The 21166-nt window shown below is 46.7% G+C and overlaps 2 protein-coding genes across 10 annotated transcripts in view; one reads left to right on the top strand and one right to left on the bottom strand.

The window, feature by feature from the left end:
- The window catches only part of HSPBAP1 (HSPB1 associated protein 1), a 66263-nt gene extending 61805 nt beyond the window's left edge, over positions 1-4458 (bottom strand). For 2 of the 5 annotated variants that reach the window (XM_030579861.1, XM_030579865.1), the window contains exon 1: positions 4339-4456. In XM_030579861.1, the coding sequence (XP_030435721.1) occupies positions 4339-4375 (37 nt within the window). In that variant the 5' untranslated portion in view covers positions 4376-4456. Of the gene's footprint in view, positions 1-4041; positions 4271-4338 lie in introns of those variants that run through there. The other 3 variants (XM_030579864.1, XM_030579863.1, XM_030579862.1) reach the window with 3 other exon arrangements.
- Positions 4459-4961: 503 nt separating this feature from the next.
- SLC49A4 (solute carrier family 49 member 4) overlaps positions 4962-21166 on the top strand; it is a 123649-nt gene continuing 107444 nt past the window's right edge. For 2 of the 5 annotated variants that reach the window (XM_030579860.1, XM_030579858.1), the window contains exon 1: positions 4964-5899. In XM_030579860.1, the coding sequence (XP_030435720.1) occupies positions 5542-5899 (358 nt within the window). In that variant the 5' untranslated portion in view covers positions 4964-5541. Of the gene's footprint in view, positions 5900-21166 lie in introns of all 5 variants that reach the window. The other 3 variants (XM_030579857.1, XM_030579859.1, XM_030579856.1) reach the window with 2 other exon arrangements.

Raw genomic sequence — 21166 nt, 5'->3', positions numbered from 1 at the left:
ACGCTAAATAGTCTGTCCCATCTTGTATTTAGCTGTGTTAGTCTGAGGACTAGTCTACACCTGAAGTGCTATATCGGTGCAGCTGTGTCGCTGTAGCATGTCTGGTGAAGACACTATGCTGATGAGAGAGAGCTCTCCCATTGGCATAATAAATCCACTTCCAAGAGAGACTCTCCCGCTGACATAGCACTGTCCAGTCCAGCACTTAGGTCGGTGTAACTTATGTCATTTGGGGGTGTCATATTCACATCCCTGAGTGACATAAATTCTACTGAAGTAAGTGGTAGTGTAGACGTGGTTTGAGTTTTGAAACCAACAGGACTCCACTGGCCATCACATACAGCCCCCAGCTAAAACCCCTCCAACTCATCATCAAGGATCTACAACCCATCCTGGACAATGATCCCACACTTTCACAGGCCTTGGGTGGCAGACCAGTCCTCACCCACAGACAACCTGCCAACCTGAAACATATTCTCACCAGTAACTGCACACCGCACCATAATAACTCTAGCTCAGGAACCAATCCATGCAACAAACCTCGATGCCAACTCTGCCCACATATCTACACCAGCGACACCATCACAGGACCTAACCAGATCAGCCACACCATCACTGGTTCATTCACCTGCACATCCACCAATGTAATATACGCCATCATATGCCAGCAATGCCCCTCTGCTATGTACATCGGCCAAACTGGACAGTCTCTACGGAAAAGGATAAATGGACACAAATCAGACATTAGGAATGGCAATATACAAAAACCTGTAGGAGAGCACTTCAACCTCCCTGGCCACACTATAGCAGACCTTAAGGTGGCCGTCCTGCAGCAAAAAAACTTCAGGACCAGACTTCAAAGAGAAACTGCTGAGCTTCAGTTCATCTGCAAATTTGACACCATCAGCTCAGGACTGAACAAAGACTGTGAATGGCTTGCCAACTACAGAACCAGTTTCTCCTCTCTTGGTTTTCACACCTCAACTGCTAGAATAGGGCCTCATCCTCCCTGATTGAACTGACCTCGTTATCTCTAGCTTGCTTGCTAGCATATATATACCTGCCCCTGGATATTTCCACTACATGCATCTGAGGAAGTGGGTATTCACCCACGAAAGCTCATGCTCCAAAACGTCTGTTAGTCTATAAGGTGCCAAAGGATTCTTTGCTGCTTTTACAGATCCAGACTAACACGGCTACCCCTCTGATAAGTGAAATTACAATAGCAATGTAGTTATACTAGATTGCAAGATCTCTGAGGCAGGGCTGTAATATAGTGAGATGTTAGTGTTAGTAAAGCACCTTGCACTATGAGGCACTGATCTTGGTTGATACCTGTAGGCACTACTTAATTGAGCCAGGCCTGAATTTGGACTATGATCTAGTTTTGCTGTCATTTCACATTAAGGTTCATATCTATTTACTCTCTCCTATTATCCATATGTCTCCTATTAAATAATTGTGTGTGGATTATATTTTTCCCAGGTGAACTACCCTGAATTTGTCTAGACAGAATCTCATTTTCTTATTTTTTCCCCATATTTCTAATTATTTAGGTTGGTATAAATTTTCTTCAATGCACCCTGGTGCTTGCAATTCCCAGTTTAGGCCCCAATCCTGAAATCAGATCTGCAAGGGCATACCATTATGCCAGTGCCCATAGTCTTTCATGAGACTCCATTAGGGCATAAGGATCCACTTGCACAGATCCGATTGCAGAATTAGTGGTTAAGTTTGAATTTCATTGATGTGCTGTTTAGATGTATTAGTGAGATAAATAACACTGAATCTAACAGTCATTCTGGTGCACCCTAATACACAGCTTACCCCAATTTAACAGATTGCCATTTATCAATTAAATTTCCAATCACTGTGACAGAACTGAAGCCAGTCTGAAATAAATAAATTTTCAGAGAAACTGGAATACTTGCAGCATAAGCAATTAAATTTTATGATAACTGCATGTGGTAAACAAAGTCTATTACCTATTGATATCTATAGCATAATGAACTGAATACATTCTTCAATTTGTTCAAATGATAATACACCTCTCCCCCAATATAACGCTGTCCTCGGGAGCCAAATTTTTTTACCACGTTATAGGTGAAACCGCATTATATCAAACTTGCTTTGATCTGCTGGAGTGCACAGCCCCACCCTCCCAGAGCACTGCTTTACCACGTTATATCTGAATTCGTGTTGTATCGGGTCCAGTTATATCAGGGTAGAGATGTAGTTTATAATGAGATTAGCTCACGTGGCAGATGACTGTAAATTCATCTGAGGTTTTTAAAAAAAGTAAATCCATATCATAACATTCAATGGGGATTTTTTTTTTTATTTAGATCACCATTGTTATAAAACAATACTAGCAACTTATAAGAGTAGTTTACATTTGGTGGAACTGTGCCCATCCAAGTCATATCTAGCAGTCACCAGCAGAAACCAGATCTCTTTCCTACCTCTTTGTTTCCTTTTGCCTTAAAGACAAAAAAGAAACAAGTGGCAATTGGATCTGTATAGGTGAATCACAAGGAGTCTCATTTGAGTCAGGGAGAGGTGATAGCAGATCAGGGAGATTTATGCAAAGTACATATAAAGAGGTTGCTTGTACTAGTAAGCTATCCATATACACTGAGGAGGTTCCTTTAAAGAGCATATGTGTTTTAGGCATGGCAGTTGAGGGAAATGTGGACTTTGAGTGGGGATCTGAAGGAGCAGAAGGAAGATGCATGAGGCACAACGTCCCAAGGGCCAGCAGAAGATTAGTCAGAGGATTTTACAGAAGGATACAAGGAGTGAGTGGAGAGAGAGAATAAGATTGCATCTATAATTTGTAATGCTGGAAAACAGCAAATAGAAAAAAAGGATTTATTTAAAAAAATACAATGAATTTAAATCTTAGCTTGGAAATATGAAGTGGATACTCGTGTGGGCAAGTTAACATCACTATGAGAATTTTAACTTCTGTGTTTCCTGACATTTTACAGCCTTAATGCGTTTAATATCATTAGGCTATTAATGTTCTACTTTTGTTGTTTGATTTGAAAAAGGGGAAGAAAAATTCAGGGCCTGGCTACACTTGCAGATGTAGAGCGCTGTGAGTTAAAGCCACCTTCGTAGAACGCAGCAGGGAAAGCGCTGCAGTCTGTTCACACTGACAGATGTTTGTGCACTGGCATGGCCACATTTGCTGCACTTGCAGCAGCATTGGGAGCGGTGCATTATGGGCAGCTCTCTCAGCATGCAAGTGACTGCACTGTGTTTTTCAAATGGGAGGGTGGAGTGTGACAGGGAGTGCGTTGTGTGTATTTCGGGGGAGAGAGAGTAGGTTTTGGGGGGCTGACAGCATGTCAGCATGCTGTCTTGTAAGTTCAGACAGCAGCAGACCCTCCCTCTCCCCCCCACCTCTCTCACACACAGAGCATTCCACACTAATCTGTCTCAGAGCACATATATCTGTCTTGGAGCAGATAAGCAGCCAGCTGTCAGAGCTTTCAAACGGCATATCCAAATTCCTACCGTGATTCAAATCAATGATAAGAGCGGCCACTTGACTGAAGGGGATTGTGGGATGTTTCTGGAGGCTGATCAGAGTGCAGTAATGCAACAACTTGTCCACACTGGTGCCATGGAGTACCAGCAGTGCTGTAGTTGCTGAATCAGAGAGCTCTATGTGCCTTTCCAGCGTGGATGGGTAGTGAGCTAGTGTGCCCGGGGCTCCTTTACTGCCCTGTAACTCGCAAGGGTAGCCAAGCCCTAAGTAGTAATGACTCACCAGAGGCAGGAGTGTTAAGGACCATGCACGTGACACATTAACAGTCTTAGCACCAAACCTCTGTAGATGTAATTCCTCGGGGTGCAGCTCCAGCAGGGTTAGGAACAGTGGATGTGGTACAGCAGACAGGACTTCCCACAGGTAAAACCTGTCTACATTGCAGCTTCCACTGTTGGCTACCCCCAGTGGAGCTGAAGCAGGGCTGAGTTTGCTAGTGCAGAGGCGTGCACGTCTCGGAGACCCGCTAGCACGGAGGTACATACCGGAACTGAGCTCATGCCTTGAGGTTAACAGAGGCCAGACTGTGAGGTGCTGGGAGCAAACGGTGCATGTGTGTGCACACGTGTTCGGCAGCGCAGGAGGGAGCCGCTAAGGCGCCAGCGCCCGCTCTGCAAAGAGGGTGTTGAAGAGCCAGCCAGGCGCTTCCCACCTGCCCAGGCTCTGGGGGCCAGGTCAGAGCCCGGACAACGGGCTGCGCTCTAAGGCCATGACCGCACACGGCAGCCGGCCCGGCTGCGCACCCACCGCAGCGCACACGGCAGCCGGCCGGGGCCACCTACCGGGCAGCGGGGGATCCAGGGCTGCGGCCTCTGCCATGCTCCCATCGGGGGGCGAAGAAACATGCCCGGCTCAGGCTTTGTCCCTCACCAGCAGCCCCGCCTCTTCCGATCACGTGAGAGCAGCGGACCCCTCACGTGGGTTTGTGTGCGGCGGAGCCGGGCGTTGTGGTCACGTGCTCGCCGACAGGTCTTGGGGGCTCCGGCCAGCCGCGCGGTTTGGTCGGGGTGGGGCAGCTCTAGCGTAGCTCCGTACACTGGAGAACCGCACTTGCCCCCCAGTAGGGAGCGAGTGTGTGGGGGGGGCTGTGACTGAAGCTGACTCCCCACCCACAGGGGGTGACCGATGGGGGGGCTCTGAGTGAGGGAGACCCCTACCCCCGGGAAGTGACCGTTGTGGGGGGGGCTCTGAGTGAGGGAGACCCCCCCAACGGTCACTTCCTGGGGGTGGGGCTCTGAGGAAGACCCCACCCTCCACCCCGGGAAGTGACCGTTGTGGGGGGGCTCTGAGTGAGGGAGACCCCCCCCAACGGTCACTTCCTGGGGGTGGGGCTCTGAGGAAGACCCCACCCTCCACCCCGGGAAGTGACCTTTGTGGGGGGGTCTGAGTGAGGGAGACCCCCCCCAAGGGTCACTTCCTGGGGGTGGGGCTCTGAGGGAGACCCCACCCTCCACCCCAGGAAGTGACCGTTGTGGGGGTGCTCTGAGTGAGGGACACCCCCTACCCCCAGGAAGTGACCGTTGTGGAGGGGGCTCTGAGTGAGGGAGACCCCCCCAACGGTCACTTCCTGGGGGTGGGGCTCTGAGGGAGACCCCACCCCCCACCCCAGGAAGTGACCGTTGTGGGGGGGCTCTGAGTGAGGGAGACCCCCTACCCCCAGGAAGTGACCGTTGTGGGGGGGCTCTGAGTGAGGGAGACCCCCTACCCCCAGGAAGTGACCGTTGTGGGGGGGCTCTGAGTGAGGGAGACCCCCCCACCCCCAGGAAGTGACCGTTGTGGGGCGGCTCTGACTGGAACTAGGTGGGAGGGAGGGAAGGTGCCGGCCGGTGGGCAGGGCCGCCCGGCTCGCGCATGCGGCTGGGCAGGCCCGGCAGAGGCGGTGTGATTGTGAGTTTGGCGTCGTTTCCCCGGACCCCTCCCCGATGCCCTAGCAGGGCACGGACCCTTCAACCGCCCCGAGCCCGTCCTAGCCGCCCCCTCCGCAGATGGGTCTAGGCTGGAGCAGCGCGGAGGAGCGGGAGTCCCTGCTGCCGCCGCCGCGCGGGGCGGCGGGGGGTCCCGTGGTGCCCCAGCTTCGGCGGGGCCTTACCCCGGCGGCGCCAGCGGCGGCGCCCCGGCTGGTGCCGGTATCGGGCCGGGTTTACGGGCGGCGCTGGCTGGTGCTGCTGCTCTTCTCGCTGCTGGGCTTCGCGCAGGGCCTGGTGTGGAACAGCTGGGGCCCCATCCAGAACTCGGCCCGCCTGGCCTTCGGCTTCTCCAGCTGGGACATCGCCTTGCTCGTCTTGTGGGGCCCCATCGGCTTCCTGCCCTGCTTCGCCTTCATGTGGCTCATGGATAAGAGAAGTAAGTGGGGGATCGGGGGCTCTGGGCAGTTTGCAGAGGGTCCGGAGCTGTCGTGGGGTGGGTGGCAAAGGGGTCCCAGGGCAAATAACGGCCCTAGGAGAGGCTCTCTGGCAGGCACGGGCTGCGGTAGAACCCTGGGGCACTGGTGGGTCGAGCGGACTCCCCTGGCGTCGTGTGGGACACACTGTATAAGGCAGTGGGGCTGGGGCTGGGGCTGCAAGGAGTTTTCATAACATCTCTGTTCTCCTTATCCCGCTCTCCCCATTCATATTTGTCACTTTGCCTGCTCACCCCATCAGCACCTCTTCCCATCTCTTCTTTCTCTCCTCGCCATTCCCTTTTCTCTCGAGGGGTCACATGAGGACTCTGACATACTTCTCTGTGTTGTTTTTCCTTTAGTTGGGTTTCATTTTGGATGGCTGTGGTTTGGAGCTAACCCATATATTAAGATTTCTTTGTTCCCATAAATATATACTACTACCTACTATTATGTAGTGCTTTTCATCCTTAGATTTCATTATAACTAACCCATTTCCATTTGTGCTGCATTGTCTTTCAAGATTGGTTGAATGAGGAAATAATCTTAAAGATGAAATGAATGATATTTTAAATGTATAATTGAAGCAAATGCACAGCAGAAGTCATTCACTACAAAGGATGTTTAAAAACTGTCTTAACAGTACCTTTACAATTAAGGGGATTTAGGGAATTTCCCATCCCAGATCTCGAGACCTGTAGGTAAGGATGTAGAGAAGGTTTAATGTTTCCAACATGGCCATTTGAAATATTGGGTTAATCTTTGAGACCATTCTAGTATCAATGTGAGGCTTGCATAATAAAAGTTCCTGAAAATAGGAAAATGTTGTTACAAATTGGAGCATTTGTGGTAGTTTCAGTGCCTTGAAAAACTTTAAATTCAAGTTCGTGGTATCTTTTTAACCAACCTTTGAGGAAATTTTAAAATAATCCCTGAAGTTGTGAATTTAGATTATAAACTTTTTGAGGATTGTTTTCTTACCTGTATTTAAAGTAGTACACTTTGTGTGTAAGAAGTCTAATGTCTACAGCCAGTTTGTGCAAGGCCTGGTAAGAACATGAGCACTCCTAATGAAGCGAATTAAGGTTACTCATGGATAAAGTTGAGCATATGTATGTTTGCAGGACTGGGGCTTTTGTCTTTAGTTATTTCATTTATTCTAGGGATTAACTGTTTGCTTATCTGGAGGAAAGGGAAAACAATAACCAAGTAATTTGAAAATATGTACACATTGTAAAGCACTGTAATTGTTTTCATTAGATCTCAAGATGTATTTGGGGAATAAAAACCTATTCTAGTAGCAAGCAGTCCTATACCTTCATAGGCCCTCTCCCAAACAGTTTACAGTCTTAAATTATATATAGTTTCTCTAGACAAGTGGTTCTCAAACTTTTGTACTTTGGAGACCGCATTCACATAGCAAGCCTCTGAGTGTGATTTCCCCCCCCCCCATATAAATTAAAAACACTTTTTAATATATTTAACACCATTATAAATGTTGGATGTAAAGCGGGGCTGGGGTGGAGGCTGACAGTTTGTGACCCCCCCCATGTAATAACCTTGTGACCCCCTGAGAGGTCCTGACCCCCAGTTTGAGAACCCCTGCTATAGACTATTGTTCCATTGTTGGGATAATAATGTTAATTGCTCTATAATTAAAAGTTGTTGGAATCCTGTTGGCTATTTTCCCTTCTACAAGCAAAGAACACTACAGATGCTTTCCGGGTTATGCACACCTGCCTTACAGAAATCTGCATTTATGGAAAAAGTTCTGTAAGCTTTTTTTTGCATAATTATGGGGTATATGTTCCTGACGTACTATAAAATTCAACTTGCATAAGTCAGGAAGCATCTGAATTGTGTTTCCAAATGTAATAAATTCCCATTGAACTTGTGTGCAAAGAGTTTGTACTTGGACAGCATCAGCACGTGCAATCCAGAATGTGTCTAACTGAGAACAGGGTGAACAGTGCATCTTATTTGTTACAGTCATTGAGGCACTGAAAAACACAAATCGCTGCACACAATTAAAATGTTACTTTCTGCTGCAGCTGCGTGTTCTGAGAAACATTATGTGAATCGGAAGCGCAAGGAGAAGACACAGCAAGTCTATTTTTGAACATAATGCAGGCATATGCCTTTTAATTTTCCTGACATATTGAAATCAAATCCTGGACCTTATCAAATGGAATGTTACGGTGTTTCACCTGACAATTAGCATTTCATCTATATCTTTTTTTATTAAAGTTGATGAACTGAAGAATCTTTCTTGAATGTTAAATGCACTACTATTGTGGTCCTGACATACAAACGTGAATATCAACACATTTTGTTCATGGTGAGAGGCATCAGGAGTAGCATCACATATGATAGGATAATAGATGGCTTTTTCTTTTGCTGCAAGAATGGCCTTTTGCCTGCTTTTCACACATAATTCAGTAAACTCATTCTGACTCTCTCATGAGAGGTAATGTACGTGTCCTTGCGTTGTTCTATCCTCTGCCTGCTTCTGTTTACTCTAGCCAAATGGCCCTGAGTTATGTTGTCATAATGATCTAGTAACTCAAGAGTTCCAAGTTTCCATTGTGTGGATCATCAATCAGACTATCTCCTTGAAATGCTATGCCTTCTGAAGCAAGATGTAAGATATTCCAGTATTGCTGTTCCTCTTGCAGCTTTTGTTAATGTTCATTTTTTGATCTTACTGTGTGTTCCCCATCCACATCACAACACCTATTCTGATTCCTTCCATTGGCAGTAGTGGGTTTTATGGTCTATGCTCTTTTTATGTTCAGGAAATTTATGATGTAGGTTGAGACATTTTTTCATAGCTGGAGAAAAATTTTCACTTTTTGCCAGTGTACTGCATTGTTTGTTTGTCCTCACCCTCAGAAAATAGTCAACATGGGAAGCAGTACAGTGCTTGGTGGGTAACCCTTCAAACAAGCGTATCTCTTGTAATCTTTTCTCTATTGTTGGAAGTCCTTACATTTGAGAAGAAATTCAAGAAAATTATGGCCATCAGCATCTTTTGGCACAGACTTCACCAGTGTCTGCATTTCTTTTAAATTCAGTACATCAGATAGAACAATTTTTTGATGAACAGAATCTGTAAAGTGTTTAGGCCACAATCGTGAATCAGTAAATAGAAGCAGGAGAGATTAGTGCTGCACTTGCAGATCTTCCTCTGAGCTTGGTGGTGATAGACTCTTTGAAAGTCATTAGATTGTAATCATACAATTCATCTGCCTGTTTTCATTCATCAATTTCCATGGTCTCTATATTGAAATCACCATCTTGCTGTTTGCGTTCATCCGGTTCCCCAGTTTGTGCATTGCTTGAATCAGACTGTTGAGAGGTCTTGTCTGTTTGGAAGAATTAGAGGATTTACTGTTGTCCATTAGCCAGAAACGTGAGAAGTTTAAAGAAAAGAAGCTATCTGATTTGTATTTACAGCCAGACATGTCAGTATGGTACATACATGAATAATACATCAGTGACAAATGCCCTGTAAGCACTCTGGAGGTACTGTACCCTGTCTCTGTGATCTTGTCTCAGCCCTTCTAGACCCCCCAGAGGACCAGCTCAATGTTCCGTCTCTGGGATCAGTTATTAACTCTCAGATCTTCTAGGCTGTAAAGTTTTTTGGGGATCAGCCAGACCAGTAAAGTGTTCTGTTAGCTCCTGCCTTGTAACTTCGGGTGCTTTAATACGATGCTGTTATGGTTCAAAGCTCTGACACCAGTTGCCAGCCTACAAGCATAAAGGTCTCACCCTGGCTTTTGTCAGCATAGTTACGCCTTGCAGGGTGACTGCAAGAGCACTTCTGGTTCTGAGTCTCCCCAAATCTTTCTATCTTGAAATCTTAACTACCAGGAATTTGAACTTTTCCCATCTGGTTCATTACCTCTGAAGGAGTGAAACCTGCTCCTGTTATCAGTATGCTTTGGGGTACACACTTCACGCAGTGTGCACACCAGAGACCTGCTTGGGATAAAGATAAAATTATTTAATAGAATAATTATAGATTCAGAGATGAAATAGTAAGGAAAATCAAACACATAAAAGTTGCACAGAAAATAAACATAAAGATGCAACTTCAGGCTTCACACTTCTATATTGTTGCCTCTGAACCGTTTTCCAGCATGTCCTCTGCTGTCAGAGCCTGGATGCTAGCCCTCAGTTTCTGGATGTCCTTCACTTCAAACCCCTTCTCCTTTAAGGGTTTTCAGTTTTTCTTTCTCTCAGACTATGGTGATTTTCAGGGTGGGGGAAATTCCTTTCTCTTAGGCCCTGTCTATACTGGCAAGTTTCTGCACAATAAAGCAGCTTTCTGTGCTGTAACTCCCAAGCTACGTAGTATGCAGAATCTACGCAGTTGTGGCACTGTAAAAAACCCACCCCAACGAGAGGTGTATGGCTTTCTGCGCTAGGGCTACAGCGCTGCGGTGCCACTGTAGACACTGTGGTCGATTACAGCACTGTGATGATTGGCCTCCGGGAGGTGTCCCACAATGCCTGTTCTCACCTCTCTGGTCATCGGTTTGAACTCTACTGCCCTGCCCTCAGATAACCAACCGTGATCCCCGCCCCTTAAATTCCTTTGCAATTTTGAAAATCCCCTTTCTGTTTGCTCAGTGACACATGGAGTGGTCTCAGTGCATCTTTTCAGGTGGCCATGCCTGCTTCACTCACTAGGTGATCACCCACTTGGAGCAATGCCGAGTTGCTGGACCTCATCAGCATTTGAGGAGAGGAGGCTGTCCAGTCCTAGCTGTGCTCCAGCCATAGAAATCATCATGCCTACAAACAGATTTCACAAAGCATGACAGAAAGGGGCCATGACCCCGAGATGCATTGCAGTGCAGGGTCAAAGTGAAGGAGCTGTGGAACACCTACCACAATGCACAGGAGGCAAACCGCTGTTCCAGTGCTGCGCCCGCAAGCTGCTGGCTCTACAAAGAGCTGGATGCGATTCTCAGCGATGACCCCACCTGCACTGCGAAAACCACTGTGAATATTTCGGTGGCTTGCATGCCAGTCGAAAGTGGACTGAGCCAGGAGGAGGAAATCTTGAATGAGGAGGGAGAGGGGGACCCAGAGGCAGATGATGACTCGGGGGTCAGAGATGCATGCAGCCAGGAGCTCTTTCCTACCCTGAAGGAGGCTAGCAAGTCACAGCTATCAAATGTTGGCAAAGCACAAACAGGAGAGGAGGCCCCTGGTAAGTGGATTTGATTTTGGGAATCGTTGGAGTTGTTGGGGGCAGGAGGGTTGCAGAAAACAGGCTTGTCTCCCACCATATGCCTGCTCTGAGCGGAGGAACAGGCTGTTGACTCCCTCACTTCACTTGGATCTCCCTTAGAGATCTCCAGGAAGCTCTCGTGGAGATACTTGGCAATCTGCTTCGGCAGAACTGCTGTGTTTCTTGCCCTGTTAACAGTAACTTTCCCATGCCAGTGTGCCATCACTGGGAGGGGACACAGCATTGCTGCCAACAGGCAAGCCATATAGAGGCAAGAGCAGAAGTCGCAGTCTTGGAGAAGACCCTCCCTTGATTCCCTGCTCACCTTCAGCAGTGAGATATCTTCCCTAATGATCACCTCCTGTGGAAAATGTGGGGACAGGAATAATTATCAGCCTCCTCCTCCCCCCACAGTTGTAGCTCTCTCCAAGAGCCATGTGCCCAGTTAAAGCAGGGTCTGGGAAGAGTGATTTACTCTGCCCCTGCAGCTACTCACCATTTTGGGGGTCTTGTGGCTCATATGTATTTGCATGGGGGGCAGGGGGAGGCATAGCTCAGTGGTTTGAGCATTGGCCTGCTAAACCGAGGGTTGTGAGTTCAGTCCTTGAGGGGGCCACTTAGGGATCTGGGGCAAAAATTGGTCCTGCTAGTGAAGGCAAGGGGCTGGACTCAATGACCTTTCAAGGTCCCTTCCAGTTCTAGGAGATTGGTATATCTCCAATTATTAAATTAAACTAACTCTGCCAGTGTAGACATGCCCTCATAAATTTTCCAAGACTGGGGATTTCTTTTCAGTTTCAACATTTTCCCATTAACTCTAAAGGTCCACCATTGTCTTTTCCTGGCAGGACAATGAATAAGTACTTGAAGTTAGTTTCACGCATACAACTGGCTTAAGACGAGCCCCTCCGTGCTGTGAGATGTACTTGAAATTATAGTGCGAGTCATGAGCATACTATACTATATAGCAGGAATCAGTAACCTTTGGCATGAGGCCCACCAGGGAAAGCCACTGGCGGGCCGGGCTGTTTTTTTTATGTGCAGCATCCACAGGTTCGGCCAATCGCTGCTCCCACTGGCTGCAGTTCGCCATTCCAGACCAATGGGGGTTGCAGGAAGGGCAGCCAGCACATTCCTTGGCCCATGCTGCTTCCCGCAGTCCCTATTGGCCTGGGTCGGTGAACCGCGGCCAGTGGGAGCTGCGATCAGCTGAACCTGCAGACACTGCAGGTAAAAAAACCAGCCCGGCCTGCCATTGGCTTTCCCTGGTGGGCCTCAGGCTAAAGGTTACCGATCCCTGATATATACATAAATAAGTATCTGATAATACAGGTGTTCATAAAAGACCTTAAGTGACATTTTTTATACACAATAAAATTGTATATAATTAGTTGATTCAATTGCTTATTCTTTGGGGTTCAGATTCCTTGTTCGTACCCTTAGATTGGCTGGACCTTGATTGTTACACAGGCTTTCTGAGTGACCAGCTCACTGTTCCCTGTGCCTGGGATTTGGTCTCACTCTCAGCCCTTGTAGGCATCCTGGAGGACCAATTCACTGTTGAGGAGGTTGCTTCTGTTCTAATACTGCTTCTAATTGACTCAGGTAAACCTCATGAGATCTGGATGATCATGAGATCATAGGTGCAAGCATACTGACTAAGATTATATAAATAACATTTAGTCAAACTGAAACATCCACAATTTAGCCTGAATTTTTTTTCTCGTGGTGCTGATGGGCTTGTGGCTGTCTGGCTGGGCCCCTTGGACTGAACCCTGGTCAAGTGTCCCTGTTTTTTCCCCTATACTTGGGGTCTGCAGAAGAGTTGGTTCACAGAAGAGTTCCTTTCTTGTATGGCTTTTATGGTTCATGCTACCGTAACATTTAGAAATGCACTGCTGAGCAAGGTACCTGTCCTGTAGAGCAGGGGTTCCCAGCCTTTTTCTTTCTGAGGCCCCTACAACATTCTGTATAAACTCCAGGGCCCAGTGGGGGGAAGAAGAGGGGCTTTGGGCTTCAGTGGGAGGGGCAGGGGGACTTTGGGGCTTTAGACATTGGACTGGGGAGGGGGAGAGGCAACTTGGGCATAGTTTGACTTCTGTTTTGGGGGCGTGGCACATGATGGGGTTTAGGCCAGCTCTGTACAGCGGGGTATGGGGAGGGAGCACCACATCCAACCTCTGACTCACCTCAGCAGACCACTCAGCCTGTCTGGGTTGGAGGAGAGGCACAACCAAAAATGAAAACTCCAAGTGTGTGTGTGATGGGGGGAAGGGAGGGGCTCAGCTCACAATTGTTGAAAGCTGCTCAGCATGCAGGCAGGGGATAACTAGGGGTTGTGTGCAGGCACGGGGGATACCTTGGTGCAGGGAGAGGGTAGCTAGGGGCTGTGTGCCGGAAGGGTTGTGATCACTGCTCCTCAGGTCTCTGCTGGCCCTGGAGCCAGGTCTGCCCACCCATGCCCTTCTTACTGGCTGCCCGAGCAGTCAAAGTGAGTTGGGAGCTGATGAGTAGCCTTAGCTCTGGGCACCAGCAGTAGGAGAAAGAGATGCGGGAGCACAATGGCTGCCTGCTCCATGACACCAGGCAGAGCAGCAGCCACCCTGCACTGCTCGGCTTAGGCTTCCTGCCTCTGACCTGGTCGGGGGTGGGGTGAGGAGGTGGGGTGTGAGAAACTGCCCTGGGACTGCCCTGCTCTGGCACTGCAGTTGGGGGCCAACACCCCCCATACCCCACCCCCATCTCTGTCCATGGGCTCAGGGCTTCTACCCCATAGGGCACCAGGGTTTGCGGACCCCCTGAAGCTGGCTCATGACCCACCAGGGAGCCACAGACTAGGGTGACCAGACAGCAAGTGTGAAAAATCGGGACGGGGTGGGGGGTAATATGAGCTTATATAAGAAAAAGACCCAAAAATCGGGACTGTCCCTATAAAATCGGGACATCTGGTCACCCTACCGCAAACGCTCAGTTGAGAACTGCTGCAGCAGAGAACACAAGCTTGGTCAGAGCAGTGACCGTGGTCCTTTGGCGTTTTAAGCTCTCTTGGCTAGTGTCAAACCTTAGTCCCAGATTTGGACCTTAGCGTCCAAGATATGGGGGTTAGCATGAAAACCTCCAAGCTTAGTTACCAGCTTGGACCTGGTTTTGCTGCCACCACCCAAAAAATTAGTGTTTTGGGGCACTCTGGTCCCCCCAAAAACCTTCCCTGGGGACCCCAAGACCTAAATCCCTTGAGTCTTACAACAAAGGGAAATAAACCTTTTCCCTTCCCCCCAGGTGCTACTGGAGAGATACACAGACACAAGCTCTGTGAATCTAAACAGAGGGATTCCACCCTCCCCGTTCCCAGCCTTGGAAAACAGAAGTACCGAGAGTTGATCTCTCTTTCCCCCCTCACCCAGAGGGTATGCAAAGTCAGGCGAATAAATCTAACACACACAGATCTCCCTCTGACTTCTTCCTCCCACCAATTCCCTGGTGAGTACAGAGTCAATTTTCCTGAAGTTCCCTACTAAAGAAAAACTCCAACAGGTCTTAAAAGAAAGCTTTATATAAGAAAGAAAGAAAAATACAAATGGTCTCTCTGTATTAAGGTGACAAATACAGGGTCAATTGCTTAAAAGAATATTGAATAAACAGCCTTATTCAAAAAGAATACAATTCAAAGCACTCCAGCAACTATAGTCATGTAAATACAAAAACAACAAACCCTTTGGTACTCACAACTTGGAAACGGAAGATTAGAAAGCAAGAAATAGAAATCACTCCTCATCCGAGAGAGCATACAGGCAGACAGAAAACAAAGAACTCAGACACAACCTTCCCTCCACCCAGAGTTGAAAAAATTCCGTTTCCTGATTGGTCTCTGGTCAGGTGCTTCAGGTTAAAGAGACATTAATCCTTAGCTATCTGTTTATGACAGCTAGGCATTTTCATTTAGAGCAATGTTTTGTTTTCTGCTTAGGAATACAAACATGTTCGTAATTACACTGAATTTGCTGTACTGTACAGACATACTGAAATTACGCCATTTATTTTATGATATATTCACCATTACTGGCTATCTTCGGCACAGAAAGATACATTGAAAACTGTATTTGTCAAATGCCATCATCTGAAATTTGCTATTTTAATTGTTACATATCACAACTTGTGAGAGAAGAAAAAACATTCCAGTTCAATATTACAACTGGGCCATATTCTGCCTTAAGTATTTATGCACCTCTCTGAAGCCAGATTATGGTTTGTCATTAGTTGTGTAGCTGGCCATGATCTGTTCAGTCTGAATTTGTTTCATGATGGTTCAGATTCTTTGATATGAAGCTGTTTGTCATTTTTTTTTAATTACTGTTGTGAATAGTTTAAAAGCTTGGAACTTAAACCTGTTCCCCTACCAAACTTGTTTTGTCTGTGTTACATGCATGTATTGTTACACTGCTGCTTGTAAACATTTGCCTGTTTTACTGGTTTTGTTTTTTTCTTTTAAAAGTAATCTGGAAATGAAAAATACTTACTCAGCACACTAACTAGGCTGAAAAGGATACTCTGCATATAGACAACAGCACACTTTATCTTTTCTAAGGATTTCTAAAATCATGCTGGCGTACTCTGGTGCCCCAGACATGTTCATTTTATGACATTACAACTGTCAACCCTGGACTACGGAGTCAAGCCTAAAAGAATCAGGTAAGTGGTGTTTATTTTTAGTAAATCATATCAAACTAAAATAAACATCACTTAGCTGACCCTTGGCCATGTTGTTTCCCTTCTACCAACATCTGCACATGGACGGGATACTTCATGCACAGATCATAAAAATGTAAAGGACCTCGAGAGGTCATTTAGTCCAACTTCTCGTGCTGAGGCAGGACCAACTAAACCTAGACCACCCTGATTAGTATGCAGAGCTATCTGTAGGGTATGGCAAATTGGGGCGACTGCTCCGGGCCCTGTGCTTTGGGGGGGCCCCATGGGCTGGTGCAATTGGCTGGCTTGGTCAGTCCCAGAAGTGATAGATTTGTAACTTCCACCTCGGGCCCTCCCAGTTCCCTAGGGACGGCCCTGTTGGTATGTGTCCATTCAGTTCTTAAAATCCTTCAGTGATGTAGATTCCACAACCTCCCTTGGAAGCCTATTCCAGAGGCTACGTCTTCACTACCAGCCATATCGGTGGGTAGCAATCGTTTTCTCGGGGATCGATATATCGCATCTCATCTAGACAGGATATATCGATCCCCAGACGAGCTCCTGTCAACTCCGGAACTCCACCAACGCGAACGGCGGTAGCAGAGTTGATAGGGGGAGCTGCGGACGTCGATCCCGCGGCTTGAGAACGGTACGTAACTCGATCTAAGATACTTCAACTTCAGCTACTATTCACATAGCTGAAGTTGCGTATCTTAGATCAATTTCCCCCCCTAGTGTAGACCAGCCCAGAGTTTAACTACCCTTCTCATGCTTTGTCATAGAAATAGGGTTCAGCCACGCCTATGCCATTGTTATTCTCTCCCCTTGTCACCTCCCCAGTCTCCTGGATCCTGTGGAGAGCTCTAGTCGGAGTTCACATAGGTGATGGGATTGGAGCCTGGGTGAGCTGGGGATGTGAGAAGTGGACAGGCCGCAGGTGATGTGTATCATGCCATATCTGACTTCACAGAGAATCCCCAGCATATAGGCTGTGCTGTCTGGTCTGTTTAGCTTCCCAAAGAGTTAGGGAGCAGCTGCAGCTAGGGATGGGATTATGGCAGGGGTTCTCAAACTTCATTGCACTGTGAACCCCTTCTGACAACAAAAATTACTTCATGACCCCAGAACGGGGGGACTGAAACTTGAGCCCGCCCAAGCCCCACCACTCTGGGCGGGGGCAGCCAAAGCTGAAACTCAGGGCTTCAGCCTCAGGCAGGGGGCCTGCAACCTGAGTCCTCCTGCCCAGGGCTGAAGTCCTCGGGCTTTGGCTTCTGCCCTGGGCAGTGGGGCTCAAGCTTCAGTTTAGGGGTCCTGAGCCGCAATTTGAGAACCTCTATCTTATGGCATGGCTCCTTTGGAGCCAGGTTGTCTGCTAGCGTCAGATCCAGTGTAGGAGTACAGGGCCTAACCTCCTGCAGATACCCAGGGATCTCCTAGGTTTGAGGGCAGGTCCCACTGCCTTTTTCCTAATGGTGTTTGTGGTAAACCCTGCTCCCTGATAGGACAATGTGGAAAATTTCCACAAGGGATGACTCATGGAGATTCTCACATTGCCTGGAAAAAATCTCCCAGTCCCACAAAGAGTGGGATGATGTGGGTCCAACATGGGCTAATGTCATGCTTCACTAGGGTCCTTTCATCCCTAATGTATGTGATTTGGGGGTGGGAAGGGGTGGGAGTTGGGTGTGCGGTGTCATAGCAGAACAATATCCAGTTGGCAGTCTCTTGGGGCATGTGAGCTGACAGATAAGTTTTGTTTGTTGTGCAGCATATTTATGTTAAGTAAGTGAAATGTAATGCTGTTGTTGTCAGCTCATGGTTAAGAAAATATAGTAAGTAATATCTTTTAGTTAGTACACCTTTACCCCGATATAACACAACCTGATATAACGCGAATTCAGATATAATGCGGTAAAGCAGTGTTCTGGGGGGCTGGGCTATGTGCTCTGGTGGATCAGAGCATGTTCGATATAATGCGGTTTCACCTATAACATGGTAAGATTTTTTGGCTCCCGAGGACAGCGTTATACTGGGGTAGAGGTGTACTTGTTTTCAGGAAAATAAACCCTAAAATATTGTATGGTCTTGACAAACAAGTAAAAGAGTGAGTCAAGGGATACTTTTATGATTGAAAATTTTTCTTCTGTGTTGAGATTGAGGTTTTCCTGACCTAATATAATTTGACCACATACTTATTCTTCTAAAGGTACAGTTGTAGGAGTTCATTTGAGAGGAATGAGGGTTTGATTTTCACAGATACATCTTTCTTCAGTCAGAGAGTAGAAATGATACAAATGTTAAGAGTTTTCTTCAGTTCTCATAGGACCTGAGCCATTGTTCATCAAAGTAAATGAGAATATTCCCACTGACTTCAGAGAGTATTGGTTCAGGCTCTTATTGTTTGAATGGTACAAATTGGCTAAAGATTGTAACATGGCACTTAAATGTTGTGTACCATCAGTACTGTGTACCATCAGGCTTGTTTGGAATTGTAAACTCTCAGCCTTTTTATAAACTTAGAGTAATGACAATACAAGTCCTATAAATAATATGTCTTGACAGTCTACAATGCACTCTTTCTCTCTGTAAATGTGGGTGTGTATGCGTGCACACAAAATGAAAGTAAATGGTCAAATAAATGTTCTACTTTGCATTAAGTAACGCAAAATTAAACTAATTGAAAATAACTTGAATATTATTAAATTGTCATTTCTGAGTATGGTCTTGGCATTCTCCATCTTGTAATAAATTTAACAGTCAGAAGAATTTTGACAGTGTCATGTCAAATATTTAATTGCATCTATTTCTTTCTTACCTGTTTTTAAATTATGAACAGTTATGTGGATTGTTCAGACAGTTTATTTTCTTGAGTGGGAAGAGAAATTTAGCAAATTTAGCAAATTAATTACAAAATTTAGCTTCCAAGATCAGGCTGTCTAATGTAACTGTTGATTTTCTTGTTACCCACATAAACGACCATTCCTTTTCTGAATATTAAGCTCTTGGCTTCGTTGTTATTTTGCAACTCACTTCACTTCCCTTGTCTGTTTCCTGATTTAGGAAAGACATACGATAATTCCTACCCACATCACCAGTGTGTTGTGAGGCTTAATTCTTTAATGCAGCCTTGCAAAATTGTCATGAAATTTTAACATGTAAACATAATATTTACTTGACTGTCCTTTAATACTATGAGGACAATGGGGAAAAAACTGTTACCTAGGTAAAATAAATTACTTATGGTGTACAAATTGAATTTTGCACAGTGGCTTTAATATTTAAAATTACCAGATGTGGTCAGTATGCACTCCAAAAATTGAAAAACACTGATCTAAGTTTCAAGAGGATCCATGTAGCTTAGAGCACTGGTTCTCAAACTAGGCTGCTGCTTGTTCAGGGAAAGCCCCTGGCAGGACGGGACGGTTTGTTTACCTGCTGCATCAGCAGGTTCAGCCAGTCACGGCTCCCACTGGCGGCGGTTCGCCGCTCCAGACCAATGGGGGCTGCAGGAAGCAGCGCGGGCCAAGGGACATGCTGGCTGCCCTTCCTGCAGTCCCCATTGGCCCTAGTTTGAGAACCACTGGCTTAGAGCAACTTCGGGGCTAATTACTTCAATTCACATTGTCCCCTCTTTACTTTGGACTTGCACTGAGGAAGGGTTTAGGGAATGATATTTTTGGAGAGTTTTGAAAGAAAATATAGAGAGCGCACAGCAGATAAGAAGTGAAAGATTGTTGCAAAATTTGAGGAGAGAGAAGATGTGAAAGCCACAAATACAGAACCAAAGACAGCAGTTCTCTGTTTGTACAGTGCTGCCTAGCATAAAGGGGTGCTACTCCATGACTAAGGCTCCTAGGCAATACAGTAATACAAATCCTCCAATTATATTTATTATTGTTTAATTGGTGCACATCACTGACGCTTGACAAATAGTGCCAGACCCAGTTTTGGACAAATCTTACCACTGTTTGCTTAGATCAAAAGAGAGAGGGGCATTTTTCACACTGGCACACACAACAGGATGGTGGCTTTTATTGTAATTTTTTCATATTCGTATTGTTGTAATTGCCAGAGACTTCAGTTAACATCAGCGCCTTGTTCCTTAGTTAACATCAGGTGTTATAGAAGCACAGAAGTAGGTAAACTCCCTGCCTTAGAAGCCTAGAGGAGTGTACACCTTCCACTCCTTTATGCCATGATCTCAAAAACAGTCTTTTCTTATCTCAGCTGCATTACTGCAAGAGGTTGGTGGTTTTGAAACATAGACCTCAAAGATACGAACACCAGAGTTACGGAGTGACTAGTCAACCGGCCACCATATGGAATTGGAAGTAAGCAGTCATTCAGCAGTGGAGACCAACTTCCCGTCCCCCTCCCCCCAACCCCAGCAAATATTGTACTGTGCCTGTATTTCATCTTAAAAATAGGCACATCTGGGCTGCCTGTCCCCCACCCCAACCCCCTACTTGCCACGTGGGGGACAGCCACATGTAGGTAGGAAGTGAAGACAGTGAAGTTCGCAGGTGCAGCTGTGAGCCCCCAAGCAAGCAGAGCAGGAGCAATGCTGGGGTCTGTGCTGCTTTTCTGTAAGCCACAGGTGCAGTGTCCCCATCCCCTTTGGCCAGGAAGGGGATAAATTTGCACGCTTAGTCCAAGCCCGGGAAAAGAAACTTCCCCAGCTCCTGCTGGAACCTGGCCTGGAGTGGGAGCTGCTGGAGCCAGAGCCCAATCTCCTGCCTGCATGCTGTGCTCTGGAGGAGCAGCTCACTTTTAAAGGGCTACAGCCTGCTTCGCATGCTCACTGATGCTATAGTGCTCCAGTGTGCTTCTCTCATCACCCTTGCAGCCAGGGGGCTAGAACCAGTTGCCAGTCCCCACCCCCACTCGCCAGGCAGCCACTTACAGGCAGGAGGTGAAGATGCTGAAGTTCACAGGCGAAGCTGTGAGCTCCTGCTCTGAGCAATCCACCCTGAGGAGCATCCCATAACATCTTGTTCAGAGTTACGAACAACCTCCATTCCTGAGGTGTCTGTAACTCTGAGGTTTTACTGTTATATTGCCTCCTGTTGGATCATTCACAAGTCAAGTGTGAGCTCCAGCTGAAGAAACCCAAGATGAGGCTAGACTCATACATTTCAAAAATATTTGTAATTGTTAAAAGGGAAATTGAAGAATTTATGAAACATAATTGGAGCAGTTTCTTCAGTTACTGCAATATTGGTCAGGTCCAGTAAGATCATAGAATATTGGGGTTGGAACGGACCTCAGGAGGTCATCTAGTCCAACTCCCTGTTCA

This window comes from Gopherus evgoodei, chromosome 11 (genome assembly GCF_007399415.2).
Source record: "Gopherus evgoodei ecotype Sinaloan lineage chromosome 11, rGopEvg1_v1.p, whole genome shotgun sequence".
In the NCBI taxonomy this organism is placed as follows: domain Eukaryota; kingdom Metazoa; phylum Chordata; order Testudines; family Testudinidae; genus Gopherus; species Gopherus evgoodei.
The sequence above is the reverse complement of the archived record's forward strand: the minus strand, read 5'-3'. Positions and strand labels throughout refer to the sequence as shown.